The 27630-nt window shown below is 38.8% G+C and overlaps 1 protein-coding gene across 1 annotated transcript in view; it reads right to left on the reverse strand.

The window, feature by feature from the left end:
- Positions 1–336: 336 nt before the first annotated feature.
- LOC124277402 (ATP-dependent DNA helicase DDX11-like) overlaps positions 337–27630 on the reverse strand; it is a 36513-nt gene continuing 9219 nt past the window's right edge. Inside the window, exons 11-28 of the mRNA XM_046713086.1 lie at positions 27325–27420; positions 26591–26743; positions 23645–23771; positions 23025–23069; positions 20760–20866; positions 20138–20183; positions 19680–19778; positions 18703–18822; positions 18033–18145; positions 17376–17448; positions 16730–16833; positions 15409–15558; positions 15046–15114; positions 12123–12223; positions 8517–8601; positions 3446–3524; positions 1645–1799; positions 337–464 (exon numbers count right to left, since the gene is read on the reverse strand). Coding sequence (XP_046569042.1) covers positions 432–464; positions 1645–1799; positions 3446–3524; positions 8517–8601; positions 12123–12223; positions 15046–15114; positions 15409–15558; positions 16730–16833; positions 17376–17448; positions 18033–18145; positions 18703–18822; positions 19680–19778; positions 20138–20183; positions 20760–20866; positions 23025–23069; positions 23645–23771; positions 26591–26743; positions 27325–27420 — 1755 coding nt within the window. The 3' untranslated portion in view covers positions 337–431. The remainder of the gene's footprint in view (positions 465–1644; positions 1800–3445; positions 3525–8516; positions 8602–12122; positions 12224–15045; positions 15115–15408; positions 15559–16729; positions 16834–17375; positions 17449–18032; positions 18146–18702; positions 18823–19679; positions 19779–20137; positions 20184–20759; positions 20867–23024; positions 23070–23644; positions 23772–26590; positions 26744–27324; positions 27421–27630) is intronic.

A 27630-nucleotide genomic window follows, 5' to 3' on the forward strand; every position in this document is an offset into this window, starting at 1 on the left:
TACTCGACAGCAGCCTTATCACTTTGATGAAACCCACAGGGCAGACATAAAATCACAGAGTGAGTGAGTGAATCTGTTTGAATGTGCCGCTTCTAGCAATATTTCAGCAGACATTGCCCAGTCAAGCCTAAGACCCTGGTTTGATTTCCCACAGGGGTACAATGTGTGAAGCCCATTTCTGGTGTCTCCCACCCTGATATTGCTCATAGTGGGTAAAACTAAACTCACTCATTCAATTTACCATCTAGACCATGCAGCGCAAGGTACCAGGTCATTGGTGAATTGTTCCACCCATAATGCAAACCTAATATCACATGACTACAAGAAGACACAACATACAATAAGACGTCTATTTATCCCTCAAGTATTAACTTTCAACAAATCATCTTGCACTGGGTATATTCTTCAAACGTTCACCAGCACCTCTTCTGTCAAAGGTTGAGTTTTTTCTTTTCAGTGAAAAACTGAAAAATAGAATAAAATGGATGTTTGAATGAACACATGAAACAATCAGTTGTGTAAGTATCGTTTTACACAACAATTGACTTAGCTGATGCTTGTAATTGTGTGGGTAAACCAGTGGTCGACAGCATGAGCAACACTCCACACTATGCACATGGTGAGTTTGGTTATACAACACTTGGAACAGAATGACATTGATAACCACTGTTTGTCCATCAAACGAGAGAAGAATTCTTTCTTTGTGGTTCAGTGAATAGTGTCTGCCCTATCAGAAAGCCTGTGGTTCGCTATACCATGGCTGCATCACACCCAAAGATGCTGCTTATTGTTACCCTGCCTGGTGCTTGACATTAAGGGATAAAACCAGCACTGGTCAGCTCAGAGTCAGGAGAATGTTTGGTTGTTGTTAAACACCACACTCAGTAATATTCCAGCTATACAGCAGCGGTCTGTTACTAATCGAGTCTGGACCAGACAATCCAGTGATCAACAGCATGAGCATCGATCTACGCAATAGGGATACGATGACAAGTCAACCCTGTCAGCGAGCCTGACCACCTGATCCCATTAGTTGCCTCTTACGACAAGCATGGGTTGCTGTAGACCAATTCTAACCCGGATCTTCATGGGTCCAGGACAATGTGTCTAAGTAGGGTATCCATGTTAACAGCGGTATCTCAGAGGGCTAGCTGGCATGAGTTTTCAAAAGTATAAGAACCCATGCACATATTCATGTTACACAGGTTATCAGTGATCAAATTTAAGGCCTTTTTGGGGTCTTTCAAGGCCCAATTAACATTTTCAATGCCTATAAAAACGCATATAGAATATATAACTAGTTGAAGAAACACATGGTTGGTGGAATGTGGGCTGGCCATAAAAGGGAGGTAACATTTAGGTACACCACAGCGTCGGAAAGTTTTGATGGAGATTAATGAACACACATTAATAATTGTCATTGTTTTGTGTAGTTTTCTTTAAACCTAAAAAGGTTTGCTAAATTTCCCTTTAGAGGGCAAATAACTGGGTCTTTTTAAGAGTTACACAAATCTAGGGCCTTTTTAGGGTAAAATGTTCCAATTTCAGGCTTCTTCAAGTCTCCTCGAAGCCTGATGTACGTCCCTGTGTGACTAATAATCTTGACAGAAATGGTGTCAGTGTTTAACATGATGTCACTCTCACCTTGGACATGGCGGCCATGACTGGACCAAATCTGGCCATTTTGTTTAGATGCTGACTAATCCAAGACGGCAGTTTGCCTGCTACATTTGGGCTGCCATAGCGACGGTCACACAGAAGGATGGAGGCATAATCGCCACGGTGACGGATAGCTCGACCTGAAAGAAGTGATGCAGGAGATGATTTATAAACAAGAAAATGATAAAAAAAAGTACTGTTGAGTGGTTGGATCATGTCATATCATCTTAATGAGTTGAAGAAGTGAGTGATTGAGTGAGTTAAGTTTTACGCCGCACTCAGCAATATCCCAGCTATATGGCGGCGGTCTGTAAATAATCGAGTCTGGACCAGACAATCCAGTGATCAACAGCATTAGCATCGATTTATGCAATTGGGAACCGATGACATGTGTCAACCAAGTCAGCGAAACTGACCACCCGATCCCGTTAGTCGCCTCTTACGACAAGCATAGTCGCCTTTTATGGCAAGCACATGGGTTGCTGAAGACCTATTCTACCCCGGATCTTCACGGGTCTGAGTTGAAGAAGAATAACAAAAGTGTATGAAGCAGGACATGGAGTCATCCTTCTGACGACATCCTTACTGAAGGGATTCAGAGCTCCAGATAACATTTAGCTCATGTGGGTACTGTACCCACTGTATTTTTTTGGAGTGGGTATTATGAATGTTGAGTGGGTATTTCATTTTCCGTTACCCACTGCTTTCAAGTATGTGCGTATTTCAGTCATTTTACTCACCTAAGTATTATGTCATTGAGTAAGTTTACTAAGCAGGTATGTTCTGCCTTATGTCATACCTAATCAAAACCAACTTAAATATATTGGAAATGATTTTATTAAAAATCACTCATCCTATACTGACAGTACAACACTAGTCCTATACCAACAGTACAACTTGATAGCAATCAATGTCTTTTTCATTATGCAAGCGAATTTTATAAATATATTCCGTATGCATTTGTTTTAAACTTTTTGCGTATCTAACATTTTAAATGCGTAATTGGTACGCAACAATTATTTTTCAATGCGTAATTTGACATTTTCTATGCGTATTTTACCCGGACACGCAGCTTATCTGGGCCTCTGGGATTAACCTGTTTGGTCATGTGGACAGGGGGACAGGTGGACAGGGGGTCTGACCTCTCATCAGAAGCAGTGTATGAAATAAGAACCGTCCCATCGCCCCGAGACAGTTTAGATTTCTGACAGACAGCCTAAAATTATAGCCAGCCAGCCCGATGGTCTGGTAATTTTTCTTAGATGCTCTATACATCTGAGTAAATTCACCATATTTGGTCTGGTTAAATCCATTTTGGGCTGGTAACATATTGAAATTACCAGCCCTGATGTCTGGCTGGATTTTTGGCTTATTTCATACACTGTCAGAAGGTTGGCAATTCGAGTCCCATCATCAGACTCAGAAATTGGGTTTGAGCAGATTCACATTAAATTGGACAGGGTTTGTACAAATAATCAGCCCTCAAATTTAAGGCCTTTTTAGGGATTTTTCAAGGCCCAATCAACAAGGAACTATAGAAACACATGTAGCACATAATTAATTGAATACACGAAAAGTTGGTCAAATGTGGGACCGGCTTAAGTTGGTCAAATGTGGGACAGAAGCGAATGTGTGATATGAAGCTAATCATGATATTTCAGCTATATGGCGTACAAAAAATTTAAATATATTCCACATGGTGAAGTTGCGGATCGGTGCAGGTAATTACAGTGTCATTAAGAAACCTGTAAGTGATAAGAACAATAGCACAGGGAGACTGTCTCACCGATAGACTGGTTGACGGCCTTCATACAGATGTTCTCATAGTGAATCTGTCCAGGAAGTCGACCGTCCTCAGTTTTAGGCTGTGAAGAGATGTGAATTATCAGAGAATGGTTGGTGAATGCTAAGGAAATGGTCGTTGAAACGGTCATCAAAATAGTTGGTATAGTCAGACCATATTATGCCTACATGTACAGTTATCAAAGTTGACAAACATGTTGTCAGGACCTGTAGTAGTATATATGACCTGCTATGAATGTCCTCAGTCTGTTTTAGTGTGTTCTTTAACAACATTCTATCTGTATAGCGGCAGTCTGTAAATAATTGAGTCTGGACCAGACAATCCAGTGATCAACAGCATGAGCACCAATCTAAGTAATAGGGAAACAATGACATGTGTCAACCAAGTAAGCAAGCCTGACCACCCGATCCCGTTAGTCGCCTCTTACGACAAGCATGGGTTGCTGAATATCAATTCTAACCCAGATCTTCATGGGTCTCAGATTGTATAAGAGTTAAAATACAAACATACTGAATCTACTAGCTGCAACCTGTCTGCTGACAAAATACTTAATGATTTTGAGAGTAAAGACATATACTATGTACATTAAAAACAAAGAGGTTCAATAGGAGTAAAAGTGAGCCCTCACTAGTCATTAGGGCTGTGTATCGTGGCCTAAGTGGCGAGATGATATATCCCAATACATCCAGTTTAAGGAGGCGAGACGATATATCATGGAAGTATTGGCAAGGAACCTGCGAGACGATTATCATCACAATACAATGGTGGCAATACGATACGTATCCCGATACTTTTCAATTTATAATAACACAACATATATGATAGATAAAATGACTGAATCTTATATTTGTTATACAGAACTTGTGTTACATTCACACACACTTAAAAAGCTGTTCATCTAATAAAGTTTCAGTATTTAATGCTTAAGAAAGTACAGTCAAACATATTCAGTATGCCTTGATCTAAAATATATATAAGTTTGCAACTGAAGTTTCCCTTGGGAAGTTGTGTTTCTGCACCAATGCTTTCATAAACCATTCAAGGAATCACTGAAAAAGACTCTTAAAGGTCACATGCAACCAAAAAATCAAACATAATTAAAACACAATTATCACTTATTCATGACATATAATATACATTGCTGGTTATGAAAAAACATATAAACAAAATTATAAGCGTACAATCGCAAATCAAAAGTGCAATATTGTGTACTTGGGTTTACTTCCCAAGAAACGAAGCAGCCGGCATACCGAACCCAGTCAGACTGGTGGGTGTGCACTCAAGTGTAACGGCTGGTTCATTTGCAGATGCCCTCACGGCTCATTGTGTGTGTATATATAGAGATGTTGGGTTTTGTAAATACATGCTCATTTTTTGTGTATAACATTTTGCAATCAACAGACATCATAACATGTCATGTGTTCAAGTATCACACCTGCCTGTCTGTGTAATTACATAATGTGACAGAGACTGAACTCGGGCCATAAATCAATGCGTTTTGTTTATGGTGTATAGCCTGATTGGTGTTAAGTTCAAATTGCATGTGGTCAGTGATCGCAGTTGTGTATTGAATATTGTCATTAGCAGACAGGCAGGCAGACACACAGGTGTCAATAAAACAAGACATTGAGTTTTGTCTGTGACAACGACATATCTATATCACAGTTAGAAATTCTGTCAACGCTAAATAATGGCATTGCTTTTAAGTATCGAACTGAGAAAGTGACTCGGTAAGAAGAACGTGTGGTGAAATAGACAAATGAAATTACATAAACAGTTCATTTACTGTCATAACATATAAAAAGCTCGCGCCTGTGAGATATCAACAAAACATTAGGAAAATAGCTCACACTAAAGCCTTCACCGAGTATTCACCGGACAGCCTGCTTCCAAGTTGCGCGAACCTATTTCACTGCGCACGTGCTATGAGCGCAGCCCAGCTGTTGAAACCAGTTTTCCCCCGAAAAGTCGGGGGAAAATTAGTGAATCGTTTGAACTCTGATTTCGCGCGGTTTTTTTCATCGCGTTATTTTTCAACTTTATAAGTTGAATTTGCATTTTTGATGATTTGTTTCGGTAAGTCCATACCGAAAGGTATCAGAATCTGCAAAGTTGTGTTTTACGTTGCATGTGACCTTTAAGTATCCTTCTAAATTTTATCTTCTCTTTGTTCTCTTTCTTACCAAAGCTAATACATCATTCATAGTTGTTAATAAATGGTGCTATTTGTCAAACAACTAAAACATATTTCAATTACTTGTAGACAAGTATTCTTCAGTTCACAGAGTTTGAAAAATGTTCTGTGACTTATACACCAACTCATTTGTTCATGTAACAAATATAGCAGACACATATATATTCCTGTAAGGTTCAGTTTGTTTTTAAAATTCAGAAGAATTTCAAAGAGACTCCCTTCCTATTACTAATGCAAAACTCCCTACACCTTTAAGTAGTATTTAAGTTGTATCGGGATATATCGTCTCTTGTGGTGATACATCAATGTATCATGGACCCTCGCGATATAAATATTCTGATATATTGTCTAAATGTGTTTTGTATCGATGCACTCGTATCGGGAAGTTGATGATGCAAACATTGATACTATCATTACACCACTACGGGGCACTGAGAAACTCCTCTAGGCTTGGGGTAGTGCCTCATTGTTGAAGAAGCACACTTGTTGAACTTTCAGCTGATTGTTTCAGAAACAGGAAAGCTCATAAGAATCGGATAAGATGAGAGACTGCCCTGATTGACAAGGAGGATCCATACTCAACTGAACTGTCAACACTATCTTCATCTTAATTGCCTCTTTAATACAGCAAAATGGGACATGGGATCATTCTGGCCCAGATCCCAGAGGGGTTAAAAGAATCTGGGTACAGTTTGCTTCAGTGAACAACTACTTTGCTTGCTTTGTGATCACCCATGATCATCCAGCGTATCATATTTCTATTCTGTTGTTACATATGGACTGGGCCAGCTTTCAGCATTCACAGGCTCAGCTTTGTTGGGAGGCCACTGACACGATTCTACAAATACATCCAGTAAAACTACTCTTTTCTTTCATGACTTACAACAAGCAGCAACATCAACAGCTTTTAAATTAAGCTTAAACAGATCATGGTAAATAAAATCCTCAAATATACCACAAAAACTTTCCTTCTACTATTCTAGTGCACAGGAAACATTATATTCCAGGTATAAAAGCTACTTATAACAGCTTTGGGGTTTGTATAAATATTTTGACAAATACACTTGATGATAAAGCATAGGATTTAAAGTTATTAAATCATATTTTTTTAATGTGAAGTTTTCACCACATACAGCTTTTCCATTAGATCTAAGCGTAGTCACAGACCAGTGACCACAAATCTGAAAATAATAAGTGTAGAATGCTACATTTTGACGTTCACATGTTTTTTCACTAGGCTATTCGTGTAATGACATAAACACCTATAGACTACTTGCATATTCCCAGCAGACCCCTGGGAATTCATAGGCATGAATAATATACAGAAGTGTTGTTTCAGATCATTTTGAACCTTCAACTTAACATTTTAGCATAAACTTGGATAAGTCAGTTGTTTAGAAGGTATATCTGTTCAAGAATGGCCTTGCTTTGACTGATGAAGCACAAATCTACATGAATCTATAGGTTTAGCGTAGTATCTATTTCACACATCTCAGTAATCATCTTTCAGTGTTTGGCAGAATGATCAATGATGAATAATACTGATGAGTAAATGATGAACAATCACTACATTTCATGAGATACTTCAGAAATCTCTCCCGACATGTCTATCATTTTGACATCTTGTATGTATTATGACGTATTGCAATGTATTACGACTCTCTCTGTGACTGACTTTGTAAGACCCATTTCCCATCTATTATGCTGTTATTCGAACCCGTATCTAGATGTTCCTTTAGAGCAAGTTGTGCACACATACTTAAGAAATACACTTCGCTCTACCACCATGTATAGTGTAATAAAACACACTTTCGCCCTGAACTATTATAGTTAAAGCATGAGGACGCTTGCGTCCGAGTGCTTTAACGCTATAATAGTTCAGGGCTTAAAGTGTGTTTTATTACACTATACATGGTGGCAGGGCGAAGTGTATTTCTTTTCTAAGATGCCAAATTTAATACTTTCTAAAGATAATTACGATTAATTTAAGGCAGAAAACAAACGATGGTGTCGCTGACCTAAATTAAGAATCCTCGCACAGGGCTAACTGGCGCGCTGTTCTATTGATGTGTCTGCCCCCTACGTTAAGACGAATGTTACCAGAAAAAAACAAATGATAACAGTTTGATGATGGTTTACGTTCGGATTACATATCTTCTCTGAATTATTTTAATTACATCTGTCATTAACGTAAACCATATGGGCCAATATGAACGTTGCATTTCTACTACCAGCGTAAGTTTAGATCAGTACATCCAGAGGAAGTTGAGTAGTCAAGCGACATTCCACAATTGCATTGTGGGAATGTAAACATTACTTAACGCTACCGTGTCGCTGAAAACTTGTGAGTCGAAATGACACATTTAACCGTCGTAAAACATAAACGTAATGCTTCCACCAGTGATTTTAGCTGCGTGAAGCAACAGCAAACCAAGAAACTGGATGCAACGGTGTAGTTTACTGTAGGAGGCCGTACGAGGCGATGACAACTGACATGCATCGTGACGTCGCTTACATTGTGACATAATGTAAAATGGTTCGATTACGAGGGGGCACACTAGAATGGCGCAGTGACGGGATAACGTCATTCAATTGTTACGTCATCAAAAAACTATACCTTTATTGTCTGATAATGTATTTTTTTCTCGATTGTTCTAACCGCTAGGCATCTTAGAAACTCACGTAACCTCTCCTTTCTATTTGTATCTCAGTTGTCACCTGTACAACATATAATTACTTTCACTTTGAGTGAGTTCACTGGAGTATGAAACTTGTCAGAGTTAGGTCTAAACACTGTATGAAAGTCATCGCAAGCAAGTTTATATTCATGGTTACTAAATCAAGTAAAAGCAAACATACATAATTCTTGTTGAGGTAGTCCATCTTCTCCCGGAGTTCAGGCGAGTACATGTTCGGGTATGGCATTCCCACCATGACTATACACCTGTACAGACAGCAAACAAGGTATACAACATCAGTTGAAAACAATCAGTGAGTGAGTTGGGTTTCATGCTGCCTTTAGCAATATTCCAGCAGTATCATGGCAGGGGACACCAGAAATGGACTTCACACATTGTACTCATGTGGGAAATCGAACCCGGGTCTTCGGCATGACGAGCCAATGCTTTAACCACTGGGCTACCCCACTGCCTAGAAAACAATCAGACCAAACTATATACACACACATAAAATTCATCAAGAACTTCTTTACAAAACTTTTTTCCACAAGTGCAGACCAGTTTATTGCCTGTTTAATTAGCAGTGATTCCAGTAGCATTTAATCTGCAGGTGATGTGTTATGGTATATATGTGAAATATACTGGGACTAGCTGAATGTACCTGTCCTCATGATCACTGATAGGTACGAGTGAGTGAGTGAGTGAGTATGACTTTACGACTCTTTTAGCAATATTCCAGAAATATCATGGTGGAGACACCAGAAATGTTCTTCACACATTGTACCTGTGCAGGGAAATCAAACCAAGGCCTTCAGCGTGAAGAACGAGCGCTTAACCAGTAGGCTACCCCACCACCCTACTAATAGGAAAGGCAGCAAGTTTATGACAGTGTGTGAAGATGATAATTGCATAAAGAATCCATATGAAAACATCGCTACTGCATGTGACACTTATGCATTTTATGATCGGCTGAAATTGTCTGCTAATTTTATAAAGTCAAGTCCAATGACGTCATATAGCAGGGGACACCAGAAATGGGCTCCACACATTGTGCCCATGTGGGGAATCGAACCCGGGTCCTTTAGTGACGAGCAAGTGCTTTAACCACTGGGCTACCCCACCACCCTATAAACAATTGGAATCTTCACACAGAGAAATATGTACTTTGTAGCAATTGCTTTTGCATCACAAAATGAAAAAAATATCCAGATGATTTGCAACATTTTTCAAGGATCATAGTCAAAGCTAAAGCTGATAAAAATAAACATCATGTCTCAAGATCTGGCAGCTGTAATGGTGATTTAATTGGTCCACACTTAAGCATTACAACAATACTACAACAGCCTTGACAACTTGAGCAGTGACAATGGAACACATCAGAATGCACCAACATCCACAATGAAATAATCTAAAAACACTTGAAAGAACCTGATGATCCAACGCCCCAAGTTGCTACTGAGAGCCTTTTGTGAGAAACTAGAAACAACATGCTTAAAGGATCAATGCTCTTGGATCACTGAAGAGTGGGACATGCACACACATCAAGGAAAGTGTCCCTACACATGAAACAAGTGATTATCAGATGATTATCAAGGAATGCGTGTCCCTACAGATCAAACACATGTGATTTTGCGATGAAAATCAAGGAATGTGCATCCCTACAGATCAAACATATGTGCATATATATTTATTTTAAAATAGCTGAAGTGTTGGTCAGGTGAGCTAAAAATATGCAATAATTAATTCAGTTGCCTAGTTGCACACTTTAATTGTTTTGTTTGTTTCTAGTTTTCAGCAATATGATAGCAGTACGTAAATAATTGGGTCTGGACCAGTCAATCCAGCAGCTTACATCATGAACATCCACCTATAGAATTTGGATACAATGACTGACTGAGTTTGGTTTTATGCCGCTTTTAGCAATATTCCAACAATATCACGGCGGGGGACACCAGAAATGAGCTTCCCTTATTGTACCCATGTGGGGATTCGAACCCGGGTCTTCGGCGTGACGAGCCAATGCTTTAACCACTACACTACCCCACCGCCCCTGGGATACAATGATATACATTAACCTGATCCTGTAAGTCGCCTCTAATGACAAGCATGGGTAGATGAAGACCCTGTTCTTCATGTGTAAATAATTGTATATATGTGAGAAAACATAACGGTAAAAGTATCATGCTTTTTGTGTGAATGTGGGGCGTTGGGGTAGCCTAGTGGTTATAGCATTTGCTTGTCACGCTGAAGATCCAGGTTCGTTTCCCCACATGGGCACAATGTATAGCCTGTTTCTGGTGTCCCTTGCCGTGATATTGCTGGAATATTGTATTAGCAGAGAAAAACTAAACTCACTCACTCATGGATCATAGAATGAGAATGTCCAGATAATTGCGATTGTGGTTGCATGTCACTCTCCTGTAACTACTTCTGCCCGGAATATGCCCAGTTCCCTATGCTTGTCATATCAGCTGACAAACGTGGGTTTCGAGGTGAGGTGAGGTGAGGTGAGGTGAGGTGAGGTGAGGAGGTGAGCTGAAATTGGGTTTAACGTCGTGCTTGAGAATATTTTGCTCATATGACGACGTGCATGCGTGTGTATGTGTATGTGCGGCTGCTTGTACTAGCCCAGACTGAAGCTGGTTTTATAGTGCTAGCCCACTGAGATACCATGCTGCAGTGAAGCATGAATACCCCACTCAGACACATTATACTGACTCCGAGCTGACCAGTCCTTGATGTACCCATTAATGCCGAGCGCTAGGCAGGGACCAACAAGTACCATATTTTAACGTCTTTTGGTATGACGCAGTCGGGGATCGAACTGGCGACCTTCCACTCTCCGGGCAGACACTCTAACCACTACACCAAGCAAGCGGTCTACGTGGATTTAGAAGATATTATGCTGCGTTTGTTGTAAGGCCGATGTATATAGCAGCCCAAAACAACATTCAGTTACTCTCAACAGGGCTCCAGATAAGGGCCATATCGGTGTATGTATGGATAAAAAATATGCACGGAAGGATATGCATGGTAGGAAATAATTAAGAATACGTAGCAGATACGCACCACAGCAATGGTGTACAGTCTTAAAAATCATTTACAGACATATTTATCTGAAAAAGTATTGTTTTATTGTTTATTGACCTGTTTACATATAGTAGCAATGTTGTGGTGCATATATGAAATGAAACATAAGATGACTGATATTCCATTAAATTCCATTCAGTACTCTTATTGTTTTCCAGTACTCCTATATTGAAAAACTATGGAGTACGTACTCCTGATCATGAAAAATTATCTGGAGCCCTGTCTCAAACTTAGTAAAAGCATGGCAGTGTGGCATGTAGGTTCTACTACACCAAATCAGAATCAGTCGTCTAACAAGCAGTTTCCTTTAGTGTAGACTGAATCATCTGACAGCTGGGATTGGGTGATTTTGTGTAAGAATTGAGTGTTTTCGAAATGTACATCCCTCATGTAATTAAAACTGATCATGTTCTTCAATATTTAGTGCTTTGATTTTCAACACGATGACTTATGGTGAATGTGACCAGAGATATTATTGAACAGGTGACATTTTGTGCGGAACTGGGGTTGGCCTGTGCAGCTTCCTGTTTATGGAAAAGGAACTGTATAAGCTAGATGTTTTGCTTTTGTTGCAGATTTAAAGCCAGGCTGCGCACATGTACATGTGATGGCTGTTGGGGGCTTAGTTATCTTTATAAAAGTATTTAAAGCTACTGTAGAGGTCAATGTGAAAAAATTTGGTTTTGTTGAATCTCACCTGCCGAGGTCATCAGAGAAGTTAATCCCTTCACTCATTTTGCCTCCCACAACACAGAGGAGGATACCCCCAGTGACACCGGCTGATGCTGTGACACTGAACTGTAACGGAGAAGACGTGTGTAATACAGAACTGTAACAGAATCGTGTAATTAAACAATGCCATTTAGAAAGTTGTCAGTGTAACACATTTATTTGTGGGATTACACTTTCTTAGTAAAGTACAAATTCTAGTACTTTTGAGTTGAGTCCCATCCGGGAATCGAACCAACACCCTCAGAGTCAGGCACCTAATCGCTAGCACACAAAGTCTGCCGCCTAACCCGCTCAGCCACCGCGAACTTCCACTGTGGAAAGTGTAATCCCAAATATAACATATGTTACATTGTAACAGAATCCATTTGTGTAAGACAGAACTGTAACAGAATCCATCTGTGTAATACAGAACTGTAACAGAATCCATCCGTGTAATACAGAACTGTAACAGAATCCATCTGTGTAATACAGAACTGTAACAGAATCCATCTGTGTAATACAGAACTGTAACAGAATCCATCTGTGTATTACAGAACTGTAACAGAATCCATCTGTGTAAAACAGAACTGTAACAGAATCCATCTGTGTAATACAGAACTGTAACAGAATCCATCCGTGTATTACAGAACTGTAACAGAATCCATCCGTGTAATACAGAACTGTAACAGAATCCATCTGTGTAATACAGAACTGTAACAGAATCCATCTGTGTAATACAGAACTGTAACAGAATCCATCTGTGTATTACAGAACTGTAACAGAATCCATTTGTGTAATACAGAACTGTAAAAGAATCCATCTGTGTAAAACCGAACTGTAACAGAATCCATCCGTGCATTACAGAACTGTAACAGAATCCATTTATGCAATACAGAACTGCAACAGAATGCATCCATGTAATACAGAACTGTACCAGAGAATGCATCTGTGCATTACAGAACTGTAACAGAATGCATCTGTACAACAGTGAACTGTAACAGAGAATGCATATGTACAACAGTGAACTGTAACAGAGAATGCATATGTACAACACTGAACTGTAACAAAATGCATCTGTACAACACAGAACTGTAACAGAGAATGCATCTGTACAACAGTGAACTGTAACAGAGAATGCATCTGTACAACACTGAACTGTAACAAAATGCATCTGTACAACAGCTTAACTGTAACAGAACATCTGTAAACAGTGAGAAGAATGCATCTGTACAACAGTGAACTGTAACACAGAATGCATCTGTACAACAGTGAATGCTGCTGTACAACACAGACCTGTCACAGAATGCATCTGTACAACACAGAACTGTAACAACATGCAGAACTGTAACACAGAATGCATCTGTACAACACAGACCTGTCACAGAGAAAGCATCTGTACAACACAGACCTGTCACAGAATGCATCTGTACAACACAGAACTGTAACACAGAATGCATCTGTACAACACAGAACTGTAACACAGAATGCATCTGTACAACACAGAACTGTAACACAGAATGCATCTGTACAACACAGAACTGTAACACAGAATGCATCTGTACAACACAGAACTGTAACACAGAATGCATCTGTACAACACAGAACTGTAACACAGAATGCATCTGTACAACACAGAACTGTAACACAGAATGCATCTGCAGAGATGCCAACCCTATTTGGGGCCTAAGTGTAATACTAGAGGTCAAAAAGTGTAATTTGGACCTAAAAAGTGTAATACTTGTCTGTCGATCGCTTCAACATGGTACACGTTTTCACGAAAGGAAGATTCTAGACAGAAACACATGTGACCAATCATTATGAAGCTCCATACATCGAAAATTGTTGGTCATGTGACTCAACATACTTTAATTCCTTGCAAGTTAATTGGAATGAGTGCGATGCTAAGAGTAAGCGATTCCTATCGGTGCGAGGCCATTTCTGCAACCCTGCACCTGTGCGTTACGAAACACTTCCCTGTGAAAATTTATCCACTTAACTGATTTTCGAAAAACGAGTAGAAAAGCGTAATTTTCGCAGATTAAGTGTAATGGCGTAATTTAATGGTCAAAATCGTAATAATTACGCCTAAAGCGTAAGGGTTGGCATCTCTGCATCTGTACAACACAGAACTGTAACACAGAATGCATCTGTACAACACAGACCTGTCACAGAGAATGCATATGTACAACACTGAACTGTAACAGAGAATGCATCTGTACAACACTGAACTGTAACAGAGAATGCATATGTACAACACAGAACTGTAACACAGAATGCATATATACAACACTGAACTGTAACAGAGAATGCATCTGTACAACACAGAACTGTAACAGAGAATGCATATGTACAACACAGAACTGTAACAGAGAATGCATATGTACAACACTGAACTGTAACAGAGAATGCATCTGTACAACACTGAACTGTAACAGAGAATGCATATGTACAACACAGAACTGTAACAGAGAATGCATATGTACAACACTGAACTGTCACAGAGAATGCATATGTACAACACTGAACTGTAACAGAGGATGCATATGTACAACACTGTAACAGAGAATGCATATGTACAACACAGAACTGTCACAGAGAGAATGCATATGTACAACACAGAACTGTAACAGAGAATGCATATGTACAACACTGAACTGTAACAGAGAATGCATATGTACAACACAGAACTGTAACAGAGAATGCATATGTACAACACTGAACTGTAACAGAGAATGCATATGTACAACACTGAACTGTAACAGAGAATGCATATGTACAACACAGAACTGTAACAGAGACACTGTGTGCAACACTGAAAAACAAAACAAGTAACAAAAAACGTAACTGAATCCATGTGATTGTGTGCTTGGAATGAAACAAATGACGACATTGTAACCAAGGAAACTCACCTTTATACATTTGCCAAACTCAGCAAGAGTTGAGTCAACCATAGAAGCCAGTTTGGGTTCACGGAATATCTGAATAAAAGAAATAGTTACTGTACATATAGTACAGCCAAATAAGATGTCGGCCTGTTCTTACAAATGACTGTTAACCCACATCATCTTTTTCAGTTCATGTTTTCATGGCACTTGGTGCCAGTTGACAATAAACGGTTACCTGAAAGAGCAGTATTTAATCTTCACTGGTTCGGGCTGGATATAGCGAAATCAGTCATTGACTTATTGTTTCAGTTTTGAAGCATAACAAGTAGATTACCAGCCTTCATCAGTCATGGTAACCCTCACCCCTCATATATCATCCCTACTCACCCTCTTTCTGGCTGCTATCTTCTTCAGCATGCCTGAACTGTCCCAGTGGTTGTACACTTTCTTCTCGTAATCGTAAGATGGGAAGAACATGACCACACCCCCTGGTACCACCTGACACACGTTCATCACAAGACGGCCCAGCTCATCAAGCTGGAACAAAGACAGCCATGAGTGAATGTTGTGTATGTCCCAGTAAGGAATATAACAGCTATACAATATACATATAGTGAAATGGCTTAGCAGATACAATGTTGTTTTACGTTCCAGTAAGGAATATAACAGCTATACAATATACATATAGTGAAATGGCTTAGCAGATACAATGTTGTTTTACGTTCCAGTAAGGAATATAACAGCTATACAATATACATATAGTGAAATGGCTTAGCAGATACAATGTTGTTTTACGTTCCAGTAAGGAATATAACAGCTATACAATATACATATAGTGAAATGGCTTAGCAGATACAATGTTGTTTTACGTTCCAGTAAGGAATATAACAGCTATATAATATACACATAGTGACATGGCTTAGCAGATACAATGTGCACTTAACAATAAAAGCATGAAACTTTGCACATTCATAGACTGATGCATAGTGAACAATTTAGGATGTGGAGGCACTCAAAATAATTTCATTTTGCGCATGCGTACTAGATAAATAATATTTTGCCTTTAACCAATTTTATTGTTTCTTATCATCAAATGCACAATTAGTATGGAAACTTGATCTAGTCGATCCACTAATATACATACACAGGTCATAGCTTGGAGTAGATAAAGATCAGATCAGACAAGAACTGGTATCACCAGGGTACTGCTGCACAAAGTGATCTTAGTGTCAAGTTTACCATAACTCCCATGTCTTATAAAGGACTTACAACGGTCTTAGCACTAAAGTTGCTTTGTAAATGACACCCAGATGACCTACCAATGCTGGTTTGTCTCTGTTCTGATAGGTGAGGCTGAGATCACCTATATGTATTAACTGGAACACATATACACCATGGAGTATATAAAGATCAGACCAGCCAAGTACTGGAATCACAAGATGACCTACCAATGCGGGTTTGTCTCTGTTCTGATAGGTGAGGGTGAGATCACCTATATGTATTAACTGGAACACATATACACCATGGAGTATATAAAGATCAGACCAGCCAAGTACTGGAATCACAAGATGACATACCAATGCGGGTTTGTCTCTGTTCTGATAGGTGAGGCTGAGATCACCTATATGTATTAACTGGAACACATATACACCATGGACTATATATAATGATCAGATCAGCCAAGTACTGGAATCACAAGAAGACCTACCAATGCGGGTTTGTCTCTGTTCTGATAGGTGAACTCCAGGATGTGGTCTGAAGGTCCACTTGGCACAACCATCGGCAAGATATTGCAGCCTGGGATCACGTGACCTGCAATAGTCACGCCACCTGGTGTCACTCATTTACATAACCTTCACAACTAGTACACATGGAGTAAGTCCTTGTGAGAACATGCCAAAAATTGTGTGCAAGGCTCACTAACACCCCTGACCTTAAAAATTAAAATGTCTTCATCAAAATTTGCACTGCATCTCTTGAATACCAGCCAGCCAATAGTTTTTAAGGTATTGGTTGAACAAAAATGTCTTCAGATGGACAGGAATTCTTTGGGATAACTATATACTCTGACCTTTTCTAGGTTCCACACAGAAGAGCATGTACAAAGCACTGCAGTGTTAATACCCCTATCACTGGCTAAGTGTGCACTTAAGTCCTCATACCCCTTGTCAGTATATAAACTATTAGTGCTAGAAGGATTACACTCACATTAACAACTCATCCTACCTGGTACCCATTCACTGCTGGGCGACATTATACACAAATTTTCACTTGTTGTATCACACAATCTATTTTCACATTAAAACTGATTCCCACGTTTCATGTTTTCCATGCTTGACCGGCAGACAACTCACCACACGAGTATTCCAGTATCCTGTCTGCCTGAACCCCTGCCGCTGTGAATAGCTGCTGTTTAAACTCCGAAATCTGCAGAATAAATTGAATAATGCATGATCTATGTTTCATTGTGATAAATGTTTTCTTTGAAGCTTTCCCTTTGAGTGAATGACTGTCAGTGGGGTAGCATAGTGGTTAAAGCGTTCACTCGTCATGCTGAAGACCCGGGTTTTAATTCCCCACATTGGTACATTTGGTACAAGTTGTGGCCAATGTGGACAGTTTGAGTATTGGCCAGAATGGACATATTACGAATGAATTTTAACTTCTTGCACAATTTGAGTGGGTGAGTAAGTTAGGTTTACGCCACTTTTAGCAATATTCCAGCAATATCATGACGGGGGGACACCAGAAATGGGCTTTGCACAATTTGAACCCATGCCCTTTCAGACAGTGTGAGCTAGAAACACCTAATTACAGATCCATATCTTGAGACAATGTTACCTGAAACAAACATTATATTTGGCCTGACCTAACAGACAATGATTTGAACAGCAACAAATCGTTAACTGCAAGTCACATCGGGAATCAAACTCGGACTAATTTCAACATGACCAAACACCCTTACCTCAGGGCTACCTCACATAACCAATATGGAAGCAGGATCCACTTACCGGCTGCATGGTGCCTCCGGCCACTACTACAGCTCTCGCCTCCTTCACGACACTTTTAAAATGGACGGCAGGGTTTAACAGCAAGAACTTGAGGTAACTCTGACTGAGCCGAGCTGGAAACGAACAAACAACTAGATCTTTAGAAAGACGGAAGATAGGTTCTGCAGTTTTGTTTGAAGTGTCTCATACAGTTTAGCCATTCTTTGCTGAGTGAACCACCAGGCACTTTTTATATACACTTCAAATGTATGTAACATTGATCAACTTTCTTTTAACTTGTGCTGTGTTTATTTCATTGCACTGAACGGAATAGAGTACTACAGACTTATTGCTGATTTTGTTTATCGAAGTCCATTATTGGAAGGACATTCAACCAGTCCTAACCAACTGTAATTTCTGTTTAAGAAACAAAAAATAACTCCAGTGTCAGGAAATAAAATGTCTAGCTTATTTTCAAGTTTATTTTAATTAAGTTATATTATAGGAAAACATTTTTTCTCTCTTTTCTATAAAAAAGTCATGCCTGTCAATATTTTCCTTATGTGAATAAATATTGAGCAAGATGAAGACTTTGCTATGTCGGTGTGCTTCACTCAACAGGACCCACTGATTACTCCTTATCAGATATAACTAATCTGAGATCTTTGTAATGGCTTCTTGCTGTGTTTACTTTGCACACTGATGACCATTCTCCCATCTTTATCAGCATTGGTGAGAGCCTCCAGGAAACCCTCGATGTGCATCAGGGGAGACTTCAACACTGGCTGGTCCCCACACCGAGACGATGCATCTGGAAGGCAATGCCGTAGCTAGACTCAAACAAACACAGGTAGCTGTACTCAAACAAACAGCTTCACTCACACAAACAGATGTTGCCATACACAGACAAATGGATATAGCTATTAGGGCTGCAACGATTCGGTTAGATTCAACGAAAATCGAATCCGACACCTTAGTTTCGATTTTCTATAACCATTATCACTATTTCGATTTGATATTTGAATACCTATTTAAATTATTTCCACACAGCCAGAACGAAATTTGGACTCCAACTCGAGCAGTTTGGAGCGCTGAAATAAGGCGATATGTGATTGGTTGACACCAGGTTAATTATCCAATGAGAATTGTAGCTAGTAGACATCGCCAAGTTTACGATGGATTTCATGCAAAAAAAGCCGACCTTGAGAGTTAAATGAAATGGATGTTTTTACTTGTATGAAGAATCGAATCGAGGGTCCAATATCGAAAATCAAATCGAATCGAGGTATGGGTGAATCGTTACAGCCCTAATAGCTATACTCAGATAAAGAGACACATCTATGTTCAAACAGATGGGGTAGAGCAAATCATATTTCCCAAATTCATTCTACTCAAAAGAAATTAAGTATACTAAATCAACACATAGCATTCAGATATAAGATAAATGTATATAAGCAGACATGCATGAAAAAATCTCATTTCTGCTTTTAAAGAAAAATTGAAGTCCATACTGAAAACGTAAGACTATTGTGTGGCATTCCATGTGAGCATCTTGCTTCAGCATATTTCTTACTTCATCAAAGTGTTTTGGATTCAAATATGAAACAATAGTTAACAGATTTTAATGGTAACATGAACAAAATGTAGATCCATGTCCCTTCTGTGTACCTGTCACTACTGTCTCCGCCACAGGCTCGGCCTTCCGGTTGATTTCCTTCAGAAACACAGACAAACCAGACTCGGTTTTCTTTTCTGTCTTACATGGAGCTGCAGGGACAAACAACATGAAAACATCACTGTAGGAACAAATAACTAGTAAAATGATGGACGTTTTGATATTTACTGTAACAGGGATATTGAGTGTTAGTTTTGCAGGGAACTTTTGACCAACAGAGCTAGGAACGATTCACATACATTTACCCTGAATAAAACTTATGTGAATGTATGTGTGTATCAAGTAAACCCATTTTTGTTATTACAAAGTAAACATTAATATCAATTAGAACCTAATATGTTGCTTGACAGACATACAGGATGATTTAGGCTAGCTGTTTTTACAAATTGTGATAAAAGTAAAAGCGTAAACTTAATGTAAGCATTTGTTTATAGATTGGACTCTCACTCACCAGGGGCAACCTCCTGAATCTGGTACTTCTCCACAAACCCATTCAGCTGAAACACAAGGAATTCACATGTTAGAAACATAGCGCACGCATGCACACACACACCCACCCACCTAAATTTCAACATTTAAAACTTGAGAGAAAGGACATTCTGCTGTATAACAGTGTTGCAGTGTATATTATGTAAAACACACATATTTTTTCTGATACCAAACAAAATTTTCAAAATAGCAGACATGATGTTTAATTAATTCAGCTTTATTGGTAAAGTGGTTGTCGAAGACGTTTACAGACAACAAACAGGTTGGCCAGGATATTAGACCACATGAATGCAAATTATATGGGTTGTAACTGAGAAATAAACAGTTGTGTATGGAAGATTATAAAGTTGGACTCCACCTTCTTGCTGTTACCGGTGAAGATCCGGGTTAGAATTGGTCTTCAGTAACCCATGCTTGTCGTAAAAGGCGACAAATGGGATCGGGTGGTCAGGCTTGCTGACTTGGTTGACACATGTCATCGGTTTGCAATTGCGCAGATCAATGTTCATGCTGTTGATCACTGGATTGTCTGGACCAGGTTCGATTATTTACAGACTAAAAACTAAACTCACACACTCACTCACCTTCCTGCTGATCATGCTACGTCGACAGTAACGGAGCACTTTGAACAGATTGATGTTGTCAAGACTGGCTTGAAACAGGAAGTCATTGATTGTCAACAGTCGGGTTTCTGGAAGTGAACAGCAATCATTTCCAAAGATGGAAGCAGGGGTGGTACTGTGAGGTACTCAAGGGAGTATAGTCCGTTTGCAGTGAAAATGTACCGGTTAATTTCACTTTAAACAAAAAAGTAACTCGAATAAAGTGAAATTAAGATTGCAAATCCTCATAATTTTACCTTGCCAATTGCACATTTAAATATCAGGATTTTATTCAACTTAGGATAAACGTTGTTTAACAAACAATCAAAGCTTCAAATCACTATTATTGGTTTGTGTTACAAGGGGGTATGCACATTAAATGAAACACCGAGAACAAGTAGGGTTGGTCTAAGTTAATGCTCATCACGTACCGCACATGCATTTGTTTCACTGTTCCAACTACTGCACTTACCCCCATGTAATACAAACAAGACTATAGGAAGAAATGGTAATGTGACTGCACAGGCAGCATGGGTTGTACAGACACCAGGCCCCGATTTCTCGAAACAAACTTAAGTTTTTACTCAAATTTCAAACTGAGTTTTACAATTTGAAACAGCTGAAAATTTAACTCAACTGCATTTTGAAAATAAAAAAGCCTAAACAACTAAAGTAATCTATCCACCAAACTCAAATTGTCTACTATGTTAGAGTTTAATATCAATTTCACTTTATTCTGGGAAATGCATTTTTCTGCGTTTTCTCAAATTTGAGTAAAAACTTTCACTTAAGTCAAAACTTAGACTTAAGTTTGTTTCCAGAAATTGGGGCCAGGGATCTTAGAATGAAAACTGGGTGTACTCAATCCCCGACATGGGTTATTCTGTAGTGCTACGAGGGAGATGTAGGGTTTGCATTTTGGTGCATTATAAATGTCCACAGTATTGTTGTGAGCGTTTGAAGGCTTAAACTCCATGTCGATAGAAAAAGAATTCAGCCAGTACACTTGTTGTTTGATAATCCTAGACAGATCAACAAACTGCCATCAACACTATAGCTTCCTCTATTAGGGAGATGATGTAAGTGTGCACACAGGACAATGGTGTATGTTTTAGAGTAAATATATTACTGTAAACGTACTTATTTTCGCGTGGTGCAATTTTCGCGGAATTGACAGTTAAGACTACATCGCGCGGTCAATTATTCGCGCAATCAGTAATTGCCGGAACTGCCAGCTGTCTCTTTGGCCGCCACTACATCGTTACATAGCAGTGAAAACAAACAGAGTGGCTTAACCTGTCAGGCAGCGTTTATTGCTTACTCACTGGAAATCCCTATCTGTGCGCTATACTAGTACACAGTAATCCGTTTACTCACGGAAGTATTAAGTGCTTAGAAAGTGAGATATCGTGATGCAAGTACTAGTATATAATGACTGAATGAATGACAGGTTTATTCGCGTTGTATAATTTTTGCGCTAAAATGTTTTGCGCAAAAAGCGCGAAAATAAAACCTGTGCAAAATATAATACGTTTACAGTATTTTCTCCTCATACTAATTGCATATGCCTTCATTCTCCCAAAATGCAGTGGAAACTGTACCGTGTTCCCTAAGAACCAGGGTTTTACATGAGGCATGATTCCTGGTGTATTTGACGCAACAATTTTGTAAACGACTCTCAAAATATTATCATACGAGTCAAGCTTGACGTAAGTTTTATGGGTGGTCCTTACAATTCAGTTCAATAAAATCGATTTGATAAGCAAAAAATGATATTGTTCGATGATAGTTTGACTTTTACAGAGCTGTCAGGTTGTTCCAGAGAACTCAGACGAGTCAGTAATTCTGGCTGTTTGAACTGAACAATGCTGTAGTTTCATTTGGTGGTGTGACATACACAGTTACATACTGAGAATGATTAACACAAAGAAATATTAAAATTTTGATGACTCCCAAACATTGAAAATGACTCCCCAAAATATATATTGTGAGTCACCATGACTCCCATTTTTAAAAGTCTGTGTAAAACCCTGATGAACAGAAAAACCGAATGCCCAGTGCACATGCACCAGAACCATGTGACCAAGCCATTCGTCTGTCACTGTTGGACAGTGTGCAAGTTGGTAATATTTTCTATTGTGCTACAATCTCAGCAACCGCAACAGTTCTATTTCAAATTTGGGGGGAAATGAAGAGATAAACAATTATTATGAGCCAGGGTAAGGAAACAATATATTTGAGTCTTACCTTTTGCCCCAAGTAACTGCTTATCTGCTGCAGTGTCAAGTTTCCCTGTACAAGCAGGTGAAGCTCATGTAGATGATATACAAACATGGGGATGGGTATAAGATGGGATGAATTTTGAGTCAAGAAATATGGTACGAGTACAACAAAAACTATTACCTGCAGATAATCAAATCTGAGTAACTAAACCAGTGGTTGATAGGATGAGGATCTAACAAGTATTCTCATGCCTTATTTTAAGAGTTAAGGCCACATAATATTTTCTTCTTTTTACTAACTTACAGATTTTAAACCCAAATCTTAAAAATGAATTGAAAATGTAAAGTAAATAAAATTTCCCATTCCACATAGTTTTTCCACATCCTTAAAATGTTAAGTGGTTCATAAGCGAAATTTGCAACATTAATTCTCGCATTTAAAATAATCTGTTTTCAGTGGTGGCAACAGTAAATGATTTTACTTCAACATTTCACCTACTTCTTGATGGAAGTATTAAAAAGACCATTGCTTTCAAAAAAATGTCTTCCCATAACAATCTTTGGGTGTTTTCAGATTCGTAAACCATGTTATAAAAAAATTCTGGTCTAATGCATTAATGAAAGCTGGAGTGATTGGTAACCTACCACCCAGGAACTTGACCAGACTGGCAAGGACGTAGAGGAGTTGTTTCACATACATCAGATTCTTGGCCTTCAGACGGGATCGGAACTTGGCTTCGTACTGACTGAGCTGAGAGTGGGCACGTAGCACCTGTCAGTAGTAGATTTCAGTTTATAAACCTCCACACTACCAAACACAATTGTTTGTTATTCAATCATGCAGACAGCTCTGTTATATTACAGTGCCTGTAGACAATGCACCTTGCACCTGACAATCCAGTGGTTGATAGTGTGAACAACATGTCTCTCGATGTGAGATAACCAGTATTTAATCAACACACCATTGACGACAAACATATAACAAAAAGTTCTTACAGCCATGTGATCTAAAACCACCTACTCTCACACTTTCGATTTCAAACAAAGAAATTGAAAACAAACAGAGAATATTAATCGAGTGTGTTTTCGTATCATTAATATCATCAGGAGTTCGAATTTTTTTTAAAAAGCCACTTGCCACAGGGCAAGTGACTTTAAGAAAGTAACTTGTCCTGACCTAATTTTCCACTTGCCCTGATTTTATGACATAATTATGATGATGTAATTATGAAAGAAGAAATCAACATGGTATTTGATGTTAATGTTTACTGGACTATTTATTGAAAAGTGATAAATAGCAAAGAAAGATAACTCTACTTTATTATCATTGCGAAATGTAATAGCTACATTTTGAGCAGATATGAAATTAAATCCAAGTTTATTTGCGGTTTGAAACCATAAGTTGAAGTTATCTAGTAGCCCACGGACAAGTAAGATACCATTATTTGATTGCCCGAAATGAAAACTGACTTGTCCCGGGCATCGGGCGATGGGATATTTGAACACCTGATCATATATTAGGAATAAACATTATGTATTATGCAAGCCTTCATATTTTTTTCCTAATATATGATATTAATGATACAGAAACACACTCGGTTAATAAACTCTTTATTATATGTCATTCTTAAAATTACTCTAAAAAAAGAAACAAATAGTAAGTGAATTCATATGAAGAGAATCGAGCATTTGCGTAAGAATACTTGGCGGTACACCAAGGTGAAGATTGATGGAGACATATGGTTGCGTCTAGTTGCTAAAGTACTGTCGATAATAGAAAAAACCTTTTTTTTCACATTTATATCTACACTTTAGAAAGATAATATGTTAAATTGTGAAATATCTGTTAAACTAAGTTCAGCCTAACTACAGTCTCAGTGGGAGGGAGATAGGAAATGTAAAAGAAGGATTTTAGTGCAGAAATGAGCAATGCGGGTGTTTTCAAAGTCCGAAGCGACTTATTTGGAGCAGACCATGGCTTTATACAAATTAGTGTTCAAAGATATTGTATAACAAATGACTCTTTTGAATGTCCATTGTGAAATTAGACTTAGCTTCATTATAACCAATAGCAGACGTAATAAATAACAACTTTAATATTGAAACTATTAAGGATGTAGCTACCATTAAGCTTCACTATCACTATAAATGGAAACAGGTAGGAGGGGTCGTCTCAAAAGCAAAACCAAGACGGGTGTTGCTGACAGTAGTTGGGGTCGGGCTTGGGGATAGAAACATCAGCTAAGATTTGATAATCAATAGAGACATATTCAATACACATGAAAAAGCATAAAAAATATTTGAGATGACCCCTTGTGTCAGTGGGCAGCACGTGCATTTCATGCCAAGTGAGTCGACAGTACGTCGTCATACCTGGCTGAGCGACCTAATTGACATCTATAGTCTGATCTATTGTTTTCAGCAGCTATGCATATTTTTGCCCGATTTTACAAGTAAACATGCTTTTCTGGATATCCTATTACGCATCCCACTGAACGCGCAGTTAGGCCGATGTGGGTTATTTCGACATATGCTATTTGCAATTGTGTAAACTTTAGGGATACAGAGTAACAGCCTAAAAACAGTTTTTTTTCTATTTCCGACAGTACTTTAGTACAGTGCAAACATAACTTATGCTTAAAATAAGATATTTCTGTCTAAAAAGAACAACAAAATCAGGCAGGGTTTTCCTGGCAGTAATTCTATTTTCATTGCGGGTAATCACCTCGTCAATATCATTTTCTGATACCTGACAGAATCGATTTGTCGTCTGTATTGTGATCGATAGATCGAAATCCTTGGTTGGTACCTTTCTTAGACGATTGTGCCTCATAATCCGTACCTTCAATTTGAATGAAGTACTCCGTTTCATGTTTTCCAAAGTTAATTAATGCAGTAACGACTCCAGAACCTCTGTTATCAATTCTTACAGAATCACCAATTTTGAGAATGGGGGCAGCCATGTTAGACATTTTACAAACATTAAACTTAGGATGTTAAACATTTTAGGATTCGCATGGCGTGCATGGAGTTGTGTGAAAGTAGTTCGTGCATTGACATAATTTGCATAGTTATCAGATTTGGATCCTAAGTTTATCAGATAGCTTTATTGCACTGATAACACCCTCCATTAGATGATAAACATAAAGTCACACTGCCCTTCTCCAAATGCTCAATTGTCTAAAAAACTTACAAATTTGTTTGCACAACCTTATGAGTCACAATACAGTCGCTGCATACATCTACACATCACTATACAACTGACGGAGGTCAGTAAATCTATTTTTTCCCCCACAGTTTTCACTGAAATAGGAAATTCAGACAACTTGCTGACAATGCAAGACTTGATAGAGGAGTTGATAGAGGAACAACACTAGGATGTTCTCATGCATCAGGAATATCACAACAGTCGGGTAAGGCTGCATCTCAGATAGAGGCCTCTCAGCAGAAGACAGTTGACATTATCACGGAAAAGAAAGTAACACTAATGCAAATTTATTGCAATATTGATCACACCAGTAGCCTTTGTATTCAAACAGATACAGCTTTCAATAAGAAATAATATTGGAGACATTTTCAGCGTTGACCTACCTGGGCCCCAGTGACCTCTGTGCTGTAGATGTTGTTGATGGTCTCCAGTAGATTGTGTGCCTCGTCGATGACGACGATGTTTCCAGCAAGCTTGATGCCACATGCTTCCCTTGTTGAGTGATGCAGCAAGGTGTTGTAAGGGAGAGCAACAATCTGCTCAACACAGCGACGATGAAACATCAACTCAAACTGTGGTATCTTCTAAACCGTATTATCCAATCCCCAGTGTTTTCATTCTCTGGTATATACCATATACATGCATTTGCTATTGGGATTGGTAAATTTAAGGGTTGATGGTCTCTGTGTCTGGCAGAAAACTCTATTGAGTTAGTGAGTGAGTACGGTTTTATGCCGCTTTCAGCAATATTCCAGCAACATCACAGCTGGGGACACCAGAAATCGGCTTCACATATTTTACCCAGCGTGACAAGGCGAACGCTTTAACCACTTGGCCACTCCAATAGAAAATTCTATTGAAAAATGAACATCATATCACAGACTGTTAAGACTGTACTTCATGCAAATCAAATGTTGGGCGTGTGCAACTCACTATCAAGGTCCACAAGAAGTTTTAGTGATGATGGTACTGATACATTTTTGTGTTGACTGGTATTTTCATTCACTCTTACAAGCATATGCTGCTGAGGACCTATTCTAACACTGTAGACCCACAGGTATACATCTAAGGCCTTTATGTATTGGGCACAGTGAAGGCCTGATGAAGCTGTACATACCTCTGCTGAAGGGACAGCAAATCTCGTCCCAAAGTAAGGACAAGCTTTCAAATCCCGCCCCAGCTTCACCAGCTGCTCAATGTCCCCAATATTTAGCTGGAAAAAAATATTACAATCACTGAGACTTTTCAGAAGCTATGATGACTTAGGTTGAACAACACAGAATCAATTCTAAAAGCTGAGCGTTTTATGTTTCTATGTCACATGGATGTAGGTATTGTTCTTTAACAATCTGAAAATGTATGTTCAAATTTTTCTTCTATTTGCAAAACCCCACAGAGTGCCCGAACCAGACCAGCAGCAAAT

Source organism: Haliotis rubra, unplaced genomic scaffold (assembly GCF_003918875.1).
Source record: "Haliotis rubra isolate DU_JTF1 unplaced genomic scaffold, ASM391887v1 Scf221, whole genome shotgun sequence".
In the NCBI taxonomy this organism is placed as follows: domain Eukaryota; kingdom Metazoa; phylum Mollusca; class Gastropoda; order Lepetellida; family Haliotidae; genus Haliotis; species Haliotis rubra.